Below are 18,855 nucleotides of genomic sequence, written 5' to 3' on the forward strand. Positions count from 1 at the left end.
ATACGAAAAACTGGAGGATGTGCCACGAAGAAGCCAATAAATTGTATCAACAATTAGTTTTCACTTTGAATTTACAATATCCAAAAACAACCTTTGCGACTGTATTACCGCTGATAACCTGTCAAGAACAAGCATTGCCAGTGGCGTATACAGGTTACAGCAGCTACTTAGACATCCATTACTTGCTCTGAACAAACGTATGTATATATGTATTTCTATCATGTTTAAGTTACATGGAACCAGAGAACAACAAACACGAATGAGAGCTTCGTGTACAAAAGAACTCCCGTCGCTCGCACTTAAACCATCGCTCTGTGGAGCCGAAGTCACATACCTAGACAATAGACCATATTCACCAAGAAGCAACCTACTAGTCATATTCTCAAAAAAAATAATTGATTTTGACGGTCGACTTACTTTGACTCGTTTATTTTGGAAAATATTGGTCGAGTGCTGGGGACAGCTCGTTGCTATCACATCCCAATAGATTTGAAATATGACCTTAGATATATTACCTTTGATTTTACCGTTCTTTATTAGACCTCCCCATCATAAAAGGGCATCGAAGAAAAAGTATTCGAGCTAATATGGTTCAAATGAGTCATCGCAATAGACCACCATATCAAGGTAACAGCAAATGTTATTATACACACCCTCTTTTTGAAATATATTCGCCAATGCTTAATTTAGTCACTATTATTTCTTTTTCATTTTATCCGATTGTTCTATGAAGCATAACAACTTGGGCAGTCGAAAAAATCGCTTCAGGCCCTAAGTTGCTTATGATTGACTACAAAAAGAAAAGCAGCATTTATTTGATGCCATCTATATTGGTTAATGATTCGTAAAATGTCAGTTTCTAAGACCTGTTCAATATAATGGAAGGATTAAATCAGCAATTACTGGTAAATATAAGTACGGATCTGGCTGTATAAAACTAGTGTATAGACTTACAATTCAATAAAAATTGATCCAAACGGTAATAGTCCACTTGCAATAATGAGAAATGACGGTTCCATAAACCATTTCTTTTCCGGTATTGCTTTGGGAACAGGATTCACTCGACATGGAAAATTCGCTAAACCAAATAAATTACGGCCTAACACAGTACCGACTAAATTTAATGGAATGACTACGAATAAGATAATGGAAGTGATGGAGAGCATTGTGAAGAATGGGATAGACCGACTTGTACGGTAGTATATAGCAACAAGATCAACCAGAAAAGTGAAACAACATATTAGAAAAGGCAATAACGTAGCACCCATAAGGAATTGACGAATCCAGCGTTTGCCTGAGAGAAAATGAAAAGTTTGAATCCAAAAGATAACTAAAGGGAACACTCTAGTGGACTAATTACTTCAAATTAGAAACAAAGATTTTGAATAACGCTGATAAGAAAGAAAACAATAACCACACAAAATTTTAGGCAATAAAATAATTACTTTTACAAATTCCCTTAAATGTTTTAAAACCTATTGGAATTTTGAGCTGAAATAAGCGATAAAGCGTTGCACCACACGCTCTGTAGCCCAGAAAAGATAGAGAAAAGGGTCACCAGAAGGAAAAACAATTAGAATAAGATAAACGTTTGAGATACGGATAACATCTCACCATAGTAAACAAAAATGTAATTATCTGAGAACAACCCATAAAAACAACAATAGGAAATGGTTTTCGAAAACTTTCTTCATTTCATTATTAATACAGATACTTTCCAGATTAATTAACCTTAAATAATGTAACTTAAATTGAAAGCCCTAAGATTTTACATCATTTAGTTATTTCAGTACCTTACATAGGTGATAAGTCACTAACTGAGGAAGAATAATTAACTGGTAATTAATCTTTTTTTGGCACCGAGATTCGACTAACATATTGTTCGATTTGAATATGGTTTTCAATCCGAAAACACTAGAATGACGGAGCAATAGGCATACGTTTGATTCTAGTTTAGAATGGATATCAAATGAAGACAGATAACAACATAATTTTCTGAGTATAAAAATCTCCGAATTTCGCGATGAGGACCGTACTAGCCAATAAGTAAAAGTATAATTGCACGTAGTTTCACATTTCAGTCAGTTTGCGATAAAACAAGATGTTAACAATCACACCTACGGTACTGAGTTTACTGTGCAACTCAATAACTTCCAGTCACTTCATAAACATTTTCTAATAAAGAGCTTTAAGAGACAAAAACACATCTGCTGAGTGTCTTACAATACATCGGTTCCTGATACTACATTTTGAAACGGCAGGAAAATACAATGGATGGAAATAGACGAAAATTTCAAAACGAACAAAGTTATAGGTAATTTTACAATGAAAGTGTAGTGTATCGGCGAATAAATGAAAAACGGAAAGCTATAGAAGCTATTCTTCAATGAATCAAACATTTTTAAAGCAAATTTATTGATCATAAGACTTCTAATTGGACGCTCGATTCAATTTGCTAGCCCCTTTTAATGACCCTAGATTAAATCTACAAGGTAACTTGGTACAAGAGAAAAGGCGTGAAGAACAAAAAACACTTTACTCTAAGGTTAGTTAATGTTCAGAAAAACGAGGGTATTTATAGTATTACAGAAGGCTTTAGGCTTCTAGTACAATACTTAATGTGGTAGCAGCGTAGGTAATTATCCAATCAGGAACGTGGCACAACACTCCTCACTTTCTACATGTTTTTGAGAAGCTTCTACTCGACGTTGATTTGAAAAAAATGTTTTGCAGTTTCCCGGACCTCTATGAGCTTTTACGAGGAATACTTTGGAACTCTTTAACAATTAATAGATGACTTATGACGTTTTGGCTTTGTTCGAATACTAAGCTTCGTTTGACCCACTAACTATTACCGAATCTTTTCAAAATCACAAATGTTTTACTGAGACTTTGAATGAAAAAGTTCCTACTTATACACATATTGGGATTTGTTACTTATAATGCATTGAGGACTTCTATTCATATTGCCACGTGATTTTCAAGTTTAATAATAGTACAAAGAGCTTCATAATGTTGAGTTGCAGTTTCAAATGAAAGATTTGTTGCGTGGGCAAACAGGCGTTAACTAATACACTGACTGTTTACTTCGAATGTAACTACCGAGATCAAACCATTGACTTTAGCAGACCTATACGAAAAACATCTAACTGTATTCAAGATCATGTATGACCGTTACACAATTGAGAGCGAAAACATATTTGTGGCAAGATCTGATGTTTTTTTCCAAAAACACAAGTATAATGTTTTTAAATTGAGAAAGTTGATAAATGACTGGATTAGTTATGAGAGCTCGGTTTTACTCAGTCATAACTAAATATGGAACTACTAGGACATAGGAAAGCAAAAGGACTAGGGTTGGAAAAAACATATTTTTCTAAAACTTTGTTCAAGAGCTATGAAATGGATGGAAAGATTGATTTTAAACTACAGCTAATACTAAAAATGATAAATCCATCGGATTAATTTGTCTGCATGTACCAAGTGAAATATTCATTCAGACAATCCAAATTGAATGAATTCCCACTTCTGTAACCTCCTAATGTTTTTACAAGTTTACATGTACATGCGGAACACATACCCAGGAAGAACAGAAAGGATAATTAGTGTTCACAATTTCTGACACTATCAACAAAGTGTAACTAGACAGAAAATGTTTGCGACTGCTGGAGAGGATGATGTTGGTTGTTTAAAATCCCTCAACATAAACAAAAGAGGACTTCAAATTTATTAAGCTTTGCTAAATCCTTCAAAATGAATCTTGTTGGTCACGTTTTTGTGAGTTATGAGGAATTTTCCTATGGCTTTATGTCCTTTCTAATGTTCTATTTTATGCTTCTGAGCCTTACTCAGCTGTTCATGATTTCTCATATATCACATATTCTACCACTTAAATCTACGATTACGAGGAAAAATCCTATTTTCATGCTCCAATTTGTCTCTTTTTCTGTGATACGTTCATATAAGATGTACATAAGTAAACATTTGAAATTTTTCAATCTTCACTAAAATATATTTGTAATATTTTAAAGAATGACAATTAAAATTCTCGACGTCTCGCGACTTAATGTAAGCCAGTTCTTCAGAGTAAATAAATAGATAGTGCAATCAAATTAACACACCTTAAATAAAACAGGAAAAGGACGAAGTATTGAGTTCCACCGGAAATAGGTTTGATTATATCAATGTCATGTGGAATTTTTGGTTAAGGTGCTTCTGTATGAGACGTCATTCTGTGTATGATGGTGGTTATGAAAAATGTCTAATTTTTAATATGAAAGAATGCAGTTAGAATTTGAGTGTAGGTGGAGATTGGGCCGGGAATGAATAGAGTTAAATGTGGCTGTTTGGATAAACAATCCAAGTTGGATGAGTATTCAGGCCTTTCTTTCTATTGAGGGCAGAAGGATTTTGTATTGCATGAAACGTTTCGGCTACTTGTCTTTTTTATAGTTAGAAAAACATTTTCGAATTATTTTGATGTTTTTAATACCGATTTAGTGGTTACTGAAAATAACGTGTACTGCTATTATTTGTTTAATTTGTAATATTTTTTTTATTCTGTTAAGTATCCTGGATTTATTTTTCATAAAAATGATCATCGAAAGAATCCAAATTACATAAGTCATACCAAACAAACACCGACACCTTCATATTTAACTAACCTAGAGTCATTTCTTGATATGATTATGATAGTATAGTATTTTGTAAATTCGACGAATAGACTATCCACGGAGAATCGATTTTTATCCACTAATTTACTGTTGATGTACTATAATCCTAAACTAGATATAACTGAATCCGCCGATACTTCTAATTATGATAGTGATCCAGTTATCAAATAACGTTTTCCAGATGTAGAATCAAAATCAATAGCACTTGCACTCAGAACTTAACCCTACTGAAACCAAATACAGTCAGATATAAAACGTTTTAGGGTTATTCTTTTCAGTCAAGAAATTGCACAAAATGATTTAGTCCCTAATTTAATTTATCTGTAGACCACATACCACGCATTTTCATTTTTGCATGCGAAAGGGGCATTCCATTTTATATTGTGACTCATTAGCAATATCATAATACCTGTACACGATTTATAATTAAATAAAAACAGACAGCCTAGTTTGGTCAAGTGGATGAATTACCTAGACAAAATGATACTCCGAAACTAGAAAGTAAATGTGCCATTGTCATTAAACGGTACAGAATTTAATACAACCAACACCATCTCCAACGTCCAAAACACAAGGAGATTAAGAAATTCAACATGTTCTTTGCCACATCTTATGAAATTAGTCCTCACGTTCACACTCCAGATAACTGCAATATTTTTAATACTGAAACTCTATCGCGACTAAGGAAATTAGCTGGTGCTTAGAGATCGGGTAGTCGTATGTGCACGTTTGAACCAGAAATTTATCAGTCGGTCAGATAGTCAGAAAGTAGAGTCTAGAAAATGTGAATAGAAAAGGGTATTTGACCTACACTCATACACAGATCTCAAACCAACCCGGGTTTTCGATTTTCCAGTTCACAAACCCTGATTACGCGTCGGATGACTATTGAGACTAGTGTTTTAGACGCTACTTTGCTCGAATTAATTCCTCTGTTGTTACCACATAGGAGTTTCCGTTCTTTTTTAAACTGGGGAGATCGTCGAATGATACTAGTCAGGAGAAAATACGTTCAGATTTTGGTATCTCATTTCACCTAATTGGTAAACTAATCCACCATTCTTACAGGACTCTGGATTCTGCTACTCTGACCTGCCTCAAATTAGTTATGACCTTTTCAACTTCGATAAAATTTGGGGAACTTGTCAGTCAGTCAGTCAGTCATAAGGTAGAACCAGCTACGTAAGTACATCAGTTCAAGTTGTCATACCCCAGTAGCACAGAGGTATGGAATTGTCAGGCCAAATCACAGAATAGTAGAGGTAGTAAGTATCAGTGGTAATGGGGAAGAATGGGCATCGAAGATACTATTCGAAAAAAATATATAATTTAGTGAAGCAAAATCAAAAAAGGTTACGGTGAATTTAGGGGAAGATATAGAACGAATGCACTGCGCCACTTCAAACGATTTTGAGCCGTGTCTTCCAAAGTCTTTAACCATTGGTTACGATAATCACGCGGACCCTAACCAGGTTATCTATACTTTTTAACATGGGTCAGTCCAATTGTCTGTGACTTCATGGGCCAATGCTATGTTTTAGTTAGGCTGCCACTAAATTTCTTCCGGTCTACTCCTACACTAGAAAACATCCCCTGTTGAAGTAAGCAGAGAATAAGCATACGTAACACGCGTCCCAACCACCTCAATTGATGAATACTTACTACCTCATCAATCGGTCTGTTATTACTACATAGTACTATATCCCTTACACAGGTATTACTCATTTTGTGACCTTAGAATAGTACAGCATATCGGAGGCTCTTTCAACTTAACCAAACCACTGACAGGAAGTTTGCTGTGAGCGAAACAATGTGTGAAGATGACGGGATGACGACCACTAACATCTATCGATGTCTTGGACGACGAACAGTTCAACTGGTCTGTACCCCGGTAACATTCATCAGACTGTCCTGTGACGACTAATCCATCAAATGACGCGGAAGTCCGCAAGGAACTACAACTCTTGAAGCGCTACAAATCACTAGGCCCAGATGACAGGACGGTTCACTGGGACTGTCTATTGAAGTGTGTGCCTGAACAGTTCGCACCCCGAGCAGAGTGAGGGCATACAACCACCTCTCTCTATCGTTCCATTCAAGCAGTGAGGTTAGACGGGGTTGCTCAAGCTCACCATTCCTCAACTTTGCGAATTGACGACGTTCTGGAAACAGTTCTGATGAATGTAATTAATGACAGTGTGAATCTGTTGCCTGGAGAGACTTCTAGACTTGAGCATGAGGATGATATTTTCTTACTGTGCGACAATACTTAAGCCATGTAATCCGCACTTAACCAGTTGGCAATTAGTGTCCGCAGGTATGGTATGTGCTTCTCACCTTCTAAGTGCAAAGTACTTTTACAAGACTGACAGGACCCCGATCCTGCACTCACCCTGGGTAGTGAGCAGACAGAACTGGTCGAGAAGTCCGTGTATCTGGGAGGCTGCATAAGTACTGGTGGTGGCGTGGGTGATAAGATCAATGCACGTATAGTGAAAGCCAGATCGGCTTATGCCAATCTGGGCCATCTTTGGCGCCTTCGTGATGTCTGTCTGGCTGTAAAAGGTCGGATCTACAACGCGTCGGTGAGAGCAGTTTTGCTCTATGCTTGTGAAACCTGGCCTCTCCGAGTTGAGGATGTTAGACGACTCTCTGTGTTTGATCATCGTTGTCTCCGAAGGATTGCCAACATCCAATGGCAACACCATGTTAGTAATGCAGAGGTTCGGCATCGTGTGTTCAAGCACAGCGACGATAATTCAATTGGTGTCACTATCTTGAAACACCGACTTCGGTGGCATGGACATGTTCTACGAATGTCGTCCCAGAGAATTCCAGGTCGTGCATTACTTGCCGCCGCTGTGACCGGTTGGAAAAAGCGGAGAGGTGGTCAGTGTATGACATGGTGTTGTGGTATGAAACAGAGCTGTACAGGACTGGCTTCAGTCGGTCCTTCACAACTCCCTTGTTGGGGTCCTAGAGATGGTTTAACACAGTAGCTAGAGAAGTTATCAGATATGGCTCAGAATAGAAGCCAGTGGCGGTAATGTTGTAACATTATTTTACTTTCTTCATAAAAAAGGACGTAACTTCTGTTGCTGGAGGAATTCTTTCTTGCTGTACCTTTGCTAACTGAACTGCTTCTTCCATCATTATTATTTCACTATCATACACTAATTTATGTTCTTTGATGTTCCCTTTTTTCTTATACGCACCTTACATTCTTTATCTCTCCATATTCTCATTATTTTTGTGTGGCGCACATGTATCTGGTGCCCCTTTGTACCAATATTTATGTGTTCAAATAAATAAAATAAATAACTCCTTCCTTCCGTTGTTAGGCTGCAGAAACACTGTAGATGCCGGTCGTTTCAGGGAAACACTTATACCCGTACATAGTTGGCAGTAAGACTTTGCTCACAAACCATGAGCTTGCTGCTCTTAATCTTGCCGTTTTCCAAACGACCTGTCTGGCATAGTAGAGCGAAAAAAAAGTGTTCCGGCCAATATATCTCGAAAGGGTTATCATGGTATCCAAGCCCAATCACGAAATCACGGTAGCAGCTAGAAGCGAGGACAATAAACTTTTCAGATGTATCAAGGAAACGGGCATTAAATTTTATTATATTACATAAAACTTTTCTAGTCACCAGTTACGTTAAATCCCGTATTCTTTCTCTGTTTGTTATATTCATAGGATATAAAACATTTAAAAGGTTTATCACATTGGGGGTTCTTTATACAAAGTCAGTCTTGAGTGTTCAGTCATTATAGCATTCCACCCAATTGACTCAAAGCCAGTGAAAAAGAAACACTAAAAACCATCTATTCGAAGTTTCACCAATTCACTTAGGATTTACGATACTACCACTAGAGAACGAAAACGATTGGCGATGATAACATACAAAGATAATACAAACAAGTGACTTACCAGACATGCGTGCGTATAGACTGCCACCAACCAATCCATTTACCGGTGAAGTAGAAGCGAAAACAAATATGGCAGTAGAAATGAAACTTCCACGTTCGGTGTATAATTTATTAGTTAGTGCCAAAAATAATACAATGGATGAGACCACGGCAATATGAATCCCTGTTCCAACTAAACTAGCTAATAAAGATGAACGAGGCGGTGAGCGGAAAACATCTCCATGCACCTGTTTCCAACCGTATTCATCGCCTAATTCACGATCCTGAAAAAAATAGCAAGAAATTCGGCTACTTATTTTTAACCGTCTTTATAAATATATGTATCTTATGAAAAATAAAAGTCATCATTGAATTTCCCTACATTTTTCTCCTCCATAATGTGAAAAAAGAGACGCTTATGTCCTGAAAACGGATAACTTGGTAACGGATATTCAATCATCGAGAAAACTCAAAAAAGTTAAACTAGTTAAATAGTATTGGTTCGCTGAAAGACTATTGATAATACATAACGTCATATTTATAAAGTTATGTATTAATAGATAAATATAACTGAATCGAGTATTAGCATTAGTCAAACATCCCTTAGTGGTGAATGAAACGCAATCACTATGACTTCCCAATCTAGAACTATGCTCAAATAGACTTGAGAAAGTCCATATTCGGAGATAATCAAATGGTTAATTAAAAACCAAGAACTGAACAAACTGATAAAAGAATTAAACGAACGATCAAATGACATATCACCATGATTCTGTGTACATGTTTAAGTTATCAGTATTACTCTCTGAATGTTGGTAAAATATAACCATAAAACCATTAATGGACCTACACATTCAACTCACTTCTATTTATCATTAAACGTTTTCTCTAACCTTACTAATTTTTTCTTACATACGATCATTTAGGTCAATGCAACGAGTAAAACCGGAAGTAATTCGCCTCTCAGATAAATAACTAATTTACTGGAGCTTGAAACATGGACGCATAGTTGTCTATGTGTATTATGCTGCAGTGTCCGTTGATATGTTAAGCCCACACATTTTACTCTAGCTTCTGGACAGGCCGGTCTATTCATTCTTCTTGAGCCACGTCTTGACCTTGTTAGTTATTCACTTATCAACACTGACTGTTTTTATATGAGCTTGTGTGTGTGTATGTCTTATCATATTCATCACATGTTTGTAGCTTATTTTTGTGTGACTATAAATATTGATTAACGCTTGATTAAATCGAGTTGGCTCGCACGCCATCTCCACTGCGCGTCATTTCGCTTCGCTCTCTTCTTTTCGCTTCACTCCTCTAATTATCTGTTTAAATCAACAAGTGTACAAAATACACGCATTCAAAAATCCATTCTCGTACTCGGCTTATTTTAATTCCGTTATACACTAACGCGGAGTAAGTCAATAACAATAAACGAGAATAACCATGATGTATATTTCGACAGCAATCATTCAATAACGATCACTTGTCAGATCTAGCCCCCAAATGCCCTGGTACGGCCGAGAGTGGGGCGAGTCCGCTCTCCCTCTCGAAATGCTCTCACATGGACAAGCGTGTATAGCCTCTGCCAGGGAAGTCCTACTCACTGCCTTCTCGTGGCGCGGGTGTTGTTTACGAAATCGAGAGGACGAAAAGCGAATGTCCGGGGCTTTAACCGGGTTGGTGAACATGGAGAGTCCACCTGGGGGAGTTGGAAAACCCTGATCCCAAACCAATGGTGCACATGGGCTCCAGTATCCTGAAGGAACAAGTGGAGTATGAACCAATCGTTGGTCACCGGCTACCATGGGAATGCATCTCCTTACGATGCTCCACTGCCTTGTGGATCAGACCTTCAGGTCGAAGGCTCGGGTGTGGCCTCCTAAGAAAACCACCTGCTTCGGTTTAGGACCGGGCAGTATCACAGCCCTCACACATATCAAATGAGATTTGTGTGGCGCATATGTATTTGGTGCCTCCTTGTACCAATATCTATGTTTTAAAATAAATAAAATATAAATAAATGTCCGATTAACCTGGAGTCAGATCCCGGGCCACTGAAATACTATTTTTTGTTCAAGACTCAAGTTCATGTAACAAGATACCAAGCAAACTGAATGATCGAACTATTCGGCTACTGTGAAAAGAGAATCTAACTTCCTATGTTATTGGTGAATCTGCAAGACGACTGTCAAATCTCAATGGAAACTGGATTCTCGGTTTAGTCGTTTAATTAGTCGAATGTAGGTACTTATGAGGAATATCAAACTGCCATCGACTTTCAATTAATAAGATACAAATATGAACCCAACAGAAGATAACGAAGCCTCAAAATACACATATAGTTGTCAGAAAAATGGATGAAACTGTACTTGACACTAATCGATATACATTGAAAAAAATTCAGATACGGATTAAAAAACTGACAGTTCTTTAACCCTGACTATCCGTAGTAAATCTTCGAATGAACTAATACTCTTAATGTAAGGTCCCAGATACATATAAAACTACACAAACGAACGTGTAAGTACTAGAAGCAAAACGAACCCCTTATTTGGAAAAGTCAGAAACCAAAAAGCCTTACAACAAGACCTGTGAGCTCTGTGTAATGTAAAATTGAGAGAATAAACAACAGTATTTCAATTGTTTTGCTACAATTACACTAAGCATAAAAGTACTGGGAGACTTACCAAATCGCTTAGACCATCTTCTTTATTATATCTTGCATAATCACGCCGTAATGTTCGCATTAAAATCATGCAGACCAATGCGACAAGGAACAATACCATCATAAATGAATTAAAGATTGAAAACCAATGAATCTATGACAAGAACACGAACAAAGAACAACAAAAATATCGATCAAAGCAGTAAACTTTTGGAAGTGACTAATCTTCTAGAATTTACACGAGATAATGAATCGGTTTGAATAATTAAGAAAAAGTAATCGCGAATAAAAATGTAATTACTAATTGTGTCTATCTAACAGACAATGTGAACTTACGAATCGGCCTTCTAATTTATGAGGTATATTAACGATGAAACGAACTCCTTGTGATATTAAAAAGGTAAAATATTACGTTGAATAAATGCTTAGAACTCTTCGCCTGACCATAGCACTACACGTAAAAATAGTGCTTGGAATATCTCTATGGGAAAATATTACTTCCATTAAGACGAACAACATACAGACGTATATCGAAAAAAAGTTTAGACTCCCTCGTTCCACTTTCGAAACTGTTGGCAAACATACACACCTGAGAGGACAATAAGATGTCATCACAACTCCGGAAACCGAAATTATTTAACTTGTTCGTTTGCTGTACTGATTAGAAGAGACGTATAAATATTTATATTTGGCTGGTTAACGTGCTCGATTGAGACACTGCTTATATGTCATTCGGGATTGAGATTTCGGACAAGAAAAATACGACCTTTACAACTTAAATAAAATTTAGGAAACTTGTGTGAATTTCCCATTCACATTGCTTTGAAACACTGGGTATTTGGAGGGTTATCTATTTGAGGGTATAAATATTGGCACAAATGGATATCAAAATAAATATACACCACACAAATAAATGGATGAAGTTATGAAGAGATATGAAAAGGGTGAATATACTTAAAAAATAATTAAATGAAAAAAATAAGTGCATGAGCTTAATATACAGTGGGAGAAATAGTTCGGTTGGAAAAGTACAACAATTCTCTTAAGCAAATAAATTTCATTCATGAAGTAAAGTGAAATAAAGTTATAGCGCGGTCACCATTGGCTTTTATTCCAGAAGTTACTAGATGCAGATGTTTCGAAGTCGACAGTACGTTCCAACTACCAAGATTTCCGATCATTGAGCTAATTGAATATAATTTATATATGTAGAAATTTACGTTTGTTACGTGGATACAGGCTATATGGGCTAGAATGTTTGTTGCTTGATGCTAAACCATACCAAGAAAGTCATTTTGAGGGTGATATTATCAGAAGCAGAAAACATTAAGTTCATGAACTAAGCTGTATCGCCTATTGTACTAGGCTGTAGTGTAGTAAAGTGTTTCATTCAGTCAACCAGCTTTTCTAGTAATGCTGCCTTTCCACTACCGAATAAGTGTTAGAAAAGGTGGTTGTATATCCTCGTTCTACCTGATGTATTTGTACATAGAACCTTCAAAATGCTGACAGATTTCTCATCAGCTCTGGTAGGGTGGTATCTGATGAAATCTCAGTACAAATAGAGGTCAGTTTGGATTTTTCCAACTTGCGTCACTTATGGTGTAGGTGAGATATTCATCTACCAACCAGATAACGAGTTAACAGGGTAGCAGTTCACTTTGTTCGAATTCCTGGCTGTGAAATGTGATATTTATAGGTTACTAGTACTCGACAATAGGTGTCTCTGAACAACTGCTCATGTATTTTGGGACCATCGGGTAAGCAATTCTGAAGTTTGACACAGTATTAGGTAAGGATGGCGGACCCGTTGATGAGGTAGTGGATCTTTGTCGACTGGGATGGGTAGGATACAAAATATTTACAACCATTCACCGACTACCTTGACGCAAGATGATGATTGGTATAGAAGTAGGCTAGAAAAAGCTAACGGTGACTAAGCCAAAAAATAGGATTAGACCATGACAACCGCGACAAAAGGAATGAGCTGTGTAGTTAGGTGCATACTAACTAGTTAAGGTCTGCGTGACTATGGTGGTCTATTGTGATGACTCATTTGAACCATATTAGCTCGAATACTTTTTCTTCGATGCCCTTTTATGATGGGGAGGTCTAATAAAGAACGGTAAAATCAAAGGTAATATATCTAAGGTCATATTTCAAATCTATTGGGATGTGATAGCAACGAGCTGTCCCCAGCACTCGACCAATATTTTCCAAAATAAACGAGTCAAAGTAAGTCGACCGTCAAAATCAATTATTTTTTTTGAGAATATGACTAGTAGGTTGCTTCTTGGTGAATATGGTCTATTGTCTAGGTATGTGACTTCGGCTCCACAGAGCGATGGTTTAAGTGCGAGCGACGGGAGTTCTTTTGTACACGAAGCTCTCATTCGTGTTTGTTGTTCTCTGGTTCCATGTAACTTAAACATGATAGAAATACATATATACATACGTTTGTTCAGAGCAAGTAATGGATGTCTAAGTAGCTGCTGTAACCTGTATACGCCACTGGCAATGCTTGTTCTTGACAGGTTATCAGCGGTAATACAGTCGCAAAGGTTGTTTTTGGATATTGTAAATTCAAAGTGAAAACTAATTGTTGATACAATTTATTGGCTTCTTCGTGGCACATCCTCCAGTTTTTCGTATCCGTGTTCTTTTTATCATTATGATTTTAGTAACGTTTCGAACATTTATATAAACTTCAAAAACTAAAGTTTGTTTAACATTTGTTAATAATGTAGGTAATTATAATTCTAGGTTGTACGCAGTTGATGAGAAACCGTGAAATAGAAAGAATTATTTTCGTTTTTGTTGTTTTTCTCTGTTTAGATTTACCTAGGTATCTGTATGTATAAGGTTCTCTATATGTTTAGAACTTAATTTTGAGAGCTATATTGAAGTCGCTGAGTTTGTCAACATTTCAAATGAAGGTTGCGTCGAAAATTTGTAGTTCTGTTCGTCTACTTTTCCGGTTCTTCTCTAGCCTTAGTTTTTGTATTGTCACGATCAGGTGGTGGTCTGCAGTTGTGTTAGTTCCTCTCTTTGTCCTTATGTTTCACACAGATTTTCTGAATTGCCTGCTGATGCAGATGCGATCGATCTGGTTTTCTATAGCGTAGTCGGTGGAAACCCATATAACTTTCGTGAGTAAAAATGCTACCACATATAGCCAATTTGTTTAAAACATGTAGATTTATCATTCTTGCACCATTCCCGCCTTTTCTCCCAGTCCATGTCATCCCATGATATTTTTATACCCGGTATTGTACATACCAACCTCGAAGATTAAGTTCCCCATCAGGATGGTCAGGTGTTTTCCTGAACATTTGTTTACTATGGACTGAAACCCCTATCAAATTAATTTTAATCTTCTCCACCGCTATCGTTGGTAGGTGGGTAACATCGGACGACATCCATTGTGATCTCTTCCTTTGTTTTGAGGACTCTGCATTTTGTCAGCGTCTTCACTAAATAGAACTATGTCATCGGCATATTCTAAGTCAACAAGTGAATCTCCCGGTAAAAGTTCAACCTCTGGAAATTTAAATGAGGAAAGTGTTATCTCTAAAAGCACGTCAACGATAAAGTTAAACAAGAATGGAGAGAGTAGACAACCCTGACGAACATCACTTACTTGAGGTAATCAATTATGATGACAGTTCGCCATAAGCTCTCACTCGACCAGTTGTGTTCAAGTAGAGAGCCATTATAAGGTTAATGTACTTCTTTGGTACTCCTTTCAGTGAAAAACACTGACATAGAACCTCACGATCAGCAGAGTCAAATGCCACCTTAACATCGAGAAATACTACGATTGTGGGACGTATGAATGTGTGTCTATGTTCTAGGACCTGACGTAGTATGAATATCTGGTCTATACGACCACGTCCAGGTCGAAAACCAGCCTAGTTTTCTCTAGTCTGCTCTTCACAAGCTTTAGTTAGGCGTCAAAGTATTATTGAAGCTAATATTTTAGACACTATACTAGTCAAACTGATTCCTCTGTGATTATCATAAGGGGACTTTTGTCCTTTCTCATGGACTGGCACAATCAGAGATTGAGAGCAGTCAGATGGGATTACGTCCAGTCCCCAGATTCTATCTAAGACCTCATTCAATCTCGCTGCTAATACTGGACCGCTATCCTTGAAAATCTCAGGGGCAAACCTGTCAGGGCCCGCTGCTCTCCCACACTTCAGATTTCCTATAGCTTTTTTAACTTTGTAAAGAGTTGAAGGACTTACATCAACTTGCTATTCAGGTCGACTGGAGATCGTGGGATACGGAAGTGTGATTGAAGGCCTGTTGAACTGATCCCTAAAGTGTTCTGCACATCGATCCAATCTCATGGATTGAGAGTGAACAATATGTCCATCGTTTTCGGAGATAGTTTCACTAGCAGTTGGATTCATAATACCGGTTTTCTTTTCAAGTCTGAACAGTTGTCTGCCGCTGCCTTTTCCATCTCTCTTGCTTTCGCTACCTACCACTGTTCGCGATCATTGCTTAGGCTACTTATCAGCCTGCGCTTAAGCTGACTCCGCTCTTCGTTATGTTCAGAGCCAGATGGAATGAGTTTTCGAGCATCTGTCAGTGCGGTAGATGCTGCTGCGATCCAGTGTTTCTCGCTAACCTTATGGTTGACCTTACTAGCAGATGTCACTGTTGTTTTCACAGCTTTTCGAATATCATTCCACGCTGCCTCGGGGTGGGCATCACTTACGTGGCTGTCTAACTGGTTTTCTAGTTGTTCCTGAAAAATATTCTTAGCTTGGCTATCATTAAGTAGAACCCTAAGAGGTTTCCTTGAAGAGTCTTTTCTACGTCCAGTAAGGTGCAGACAAATACGCGCTCGCGCTAGAGCATGATCTGAATCTAAGCATGTGCTCCAGGATGAGTGACAGTCTTCTATCGAGCCCCTCCATCGGTGGCTGATAGCGATGTGATCTATTTGGTCCAACGTTGGGAAGATTCCACGGATCGCCATGTCACAAGATGTTTTTTCTTTATGCGTAAAGTTAGTATTTGCTAGAAACAGACAGTTATCTGAGCATAGCTGGAACAGACGATCGCCATTATCTGTTCTTTGAGCCACGACACCATAAGATCCGCCCAAGTATCCTTCCTTTTCGCTTAGTTTATCTACTTGAGCATTAAAGTCACCAGCCATTATTACTATATCAGAGCGCCTAGCTTTTCAGTGAAGGTCGGAAAGCTTTCTGTAATATTCGTCTTTCACATCATGTGAGCTGCAGTCAGTAGGAGAGTAGGCAGAGACGACGAAGAGGCAACAACCTGTGTCCCTATCTTTCCGAGTCCTTGCTGTTCCATTTAGTCGGACAGCGCACAAACGACTGTCTACTGAGATCCAGTCTAGGAGAGCAAGTTCTACCTTAGGACTCAATGCTATACCTACATTGGCGAGGCTACGGGAAGCAGCATCTGGGCTCCCAGATACACGAAGCGTGAATCGAGTTGGTTCTTTATTTTGATATAGTGAGGTCAAATAAATGGCGCTACTCGGATCCTGTATGCGCGTTTCGGAGATGTAGCACACATCGATGGCGCGAGATCCCAAAGTCCTAGCTAAGGAAGCCTGTTGTCCTATTTGGCCCAGTGTTCGGATGTTCAAAGCTCCTACATGTATTTTAGAGAGTGGTTTCAGGGGACCGGGAATAACGTTCCATGTACTCGAATCGTTTGCACTAGCGGTGCGAGATGATAAAGGGACATAAGAATGATTAGTCGTGATGATAAGAGAGTTATTGGGATGTGCTTCTACTTTTTCAGTGATGGTCTAACTTACATTGGTTCGTGATTTTAAAAAAGTTCAACAATCTTTACAACCCCATACTGAAAACTATTATTAGCATTACAGTAAAATGCGAATAAACATTACAGGTCTGACAAATAAGAAAAATGTATAACCCAGTGTTTTTCTTTTGGGGATTACAGTCAATAATGCGTTTGTAAACGAAATATTAAACTATTGTTGGCAGTTTAATAGGTAAAATGGTTAAGTATTAACTATAATGAAGTCAAGCGGTATGCATCGCTTAAAGAACAATATCTGTCAGGAAGATACAAGATTATCGAAATCGCAACAAACCAAACCTATTACTACTGTAACTCGCTACGAAATGCAAGCAGGATTAAATTGATAGAATGTGGCCTCATGATTTTAACTAGGGAAATCTACTGAACGACTTATTAACAGGACGATGAATTTAGTTGGGTCAGTATACAGTTGTATGAGCAATCCCATAAACTTAAAGAAGCTGTCCAATCATATGAAATAGTAAGTACTTGTTGAAAGGCTAGAAAGACGCGCAAAAGATCATGGAAGCAACAAGCGAATACGAATAATCCTTCTTTACAGATTATTCACACTGCTACCTTTTAGACAAAACTAATGGATAAAAAAATGAATCAAGTTAAGTGATAGTCAGTTTTATACTCATTAATTTCTTCGAATAAACATACGAAACAGACTAACAGTGAGCATAAACTCTGCTATAAATAAACTGTGTCAACTAAATAGGAAAGCTCCTTTGCTAAACGAACAAACCGCTCAAAAAAGGTAACATTTCTGCCATGAAACGCTAACGAATATACCAGTCGCTGGAGTCTTTTAACACCGTAGATGGCTTCAACTATCTTTTTGACTGTATGCATATTCAGTGAGGAATTAGTTAACAATCCCATTGTAATTAGAAACGATAGTGGGTTTCAAATTATTTCATAGCTTGTTAGAGAAAGAGAAATTTTCAGCCTCAAACTGAGGGATTCGATTTACTGGTGTAATTACAATGGGTGATTAAATAATGACTACGGATATGCGACAAAGGTATTTAAAACTACATTTTATTATCCAGCCTAATAGAAAATATGTGTGGAATGTTTATAAGCAAACTAATTTATTAACTTGTACACATAAATTTGTGTAATATCAATTTCTCAGCCACTAAATAATGATAATAGTATCGACCAAGTTTACACAGATCTACCTTAGGTTAAAATACCAATACTTCATCATAAAGAGTAATCTAATACCTTCTTACCTTGTGTCCAAAGAATTCGTAATCCAAATACTTATCAAATCGATCAGCAAAGTCTATCTCTGATGGAACCCATCTAACCTTTTTTGAATGTAGGAAAAACATTGAATTTGATTAAATAACTTATACGTCAGCACCGAAAATCAACCAACAGATTCACAGTTATTTACTAATACTTAAATATCATGTCATATATTCATATAACCATAGGAAAATCAAAATTGAACCAGTGAACGTTTATTTCAGAGATGTCAAACATTTTTAATGCACCGTTCAGTTACGAGATTACTTATCTACTTGGAGATATTTATGTAATATGGACGGTTATTGTTAAGACATTTATTTTGATTGCCTTTTCCTCCATCCCGACCGTTGTTGCTACCTTGACGTGGTGGTCGGGCTTGCCTATCGTGATGAAGCAACCGAGCTATACTGGCTGGAACAACCGTTCCTCAAGGTCCTACCATGTCAGACAGGTCGGTTGAAGAGCGGTAAGACTAAAAGCAACAAACCCAAGGTCCGAAGGCGAAGTCGTACT

At 37.5% G+C, this 18,855-nt stretch overlaps 1 protein-coding gene across 7 annotated transcripts in view; it reads right to left on the bottom strand.

Annotated features, from left to right (window-relative positions):
- The window catches only part of TM9SF3_5 (Transmembrane 9 super member 3), a 41,049-nt gene that overhangs the window by 13,456 nt on the left and 8,738 nt on the right, over window positions 1-18,855 (bottom strand). For 4 of the 7 annotated variants that reach the window (XM_051217040.1, XM_051217042.1, XM_051217041.1 and 1 more), the window contains 4 exons: window positions 18,321-18,398; window positions 11,276-11,407; window positions 8,605-8,866; window positions 955-1,294 (listed from right to left, as the gene is read on the bottom strand). The exons of 1 other annotated variant lie outside the window; for it this stretch is intronic. In XM_051217040.1, coding sequence (XP_051065673.1) covers window positions 955-1,294; window positions 8,605-8,866; window positions 11,276-11,407; window positions 18,321-18,398 — 812 coding nt within the window. The remainder of the gene's footprint in view (window positions 1-954; window positions 1,295-8,604; window positions 8,867-11,275; window positions 11,408-18,320; window positions 18,399-18,855) is intronic. 2 more of the 7 variants (XM_051217038.1, XM_051217043.1) reach the window with 2 other exon arrangements.

This window comes from Schistosoma haematobium, chromosome 6 (genome assembly GCF_000699445.3).
Source record: "Schistosoma haematobium chromosome 6, whole genome shotgun sequence".
Classification (NCBI taxonomy): Eukaryota; Metazoa; Platyhelminthes; class Trematoda; order Strigeidida; family Schistosomatidae; genus Schistosoma; species Schistosoma haematobium.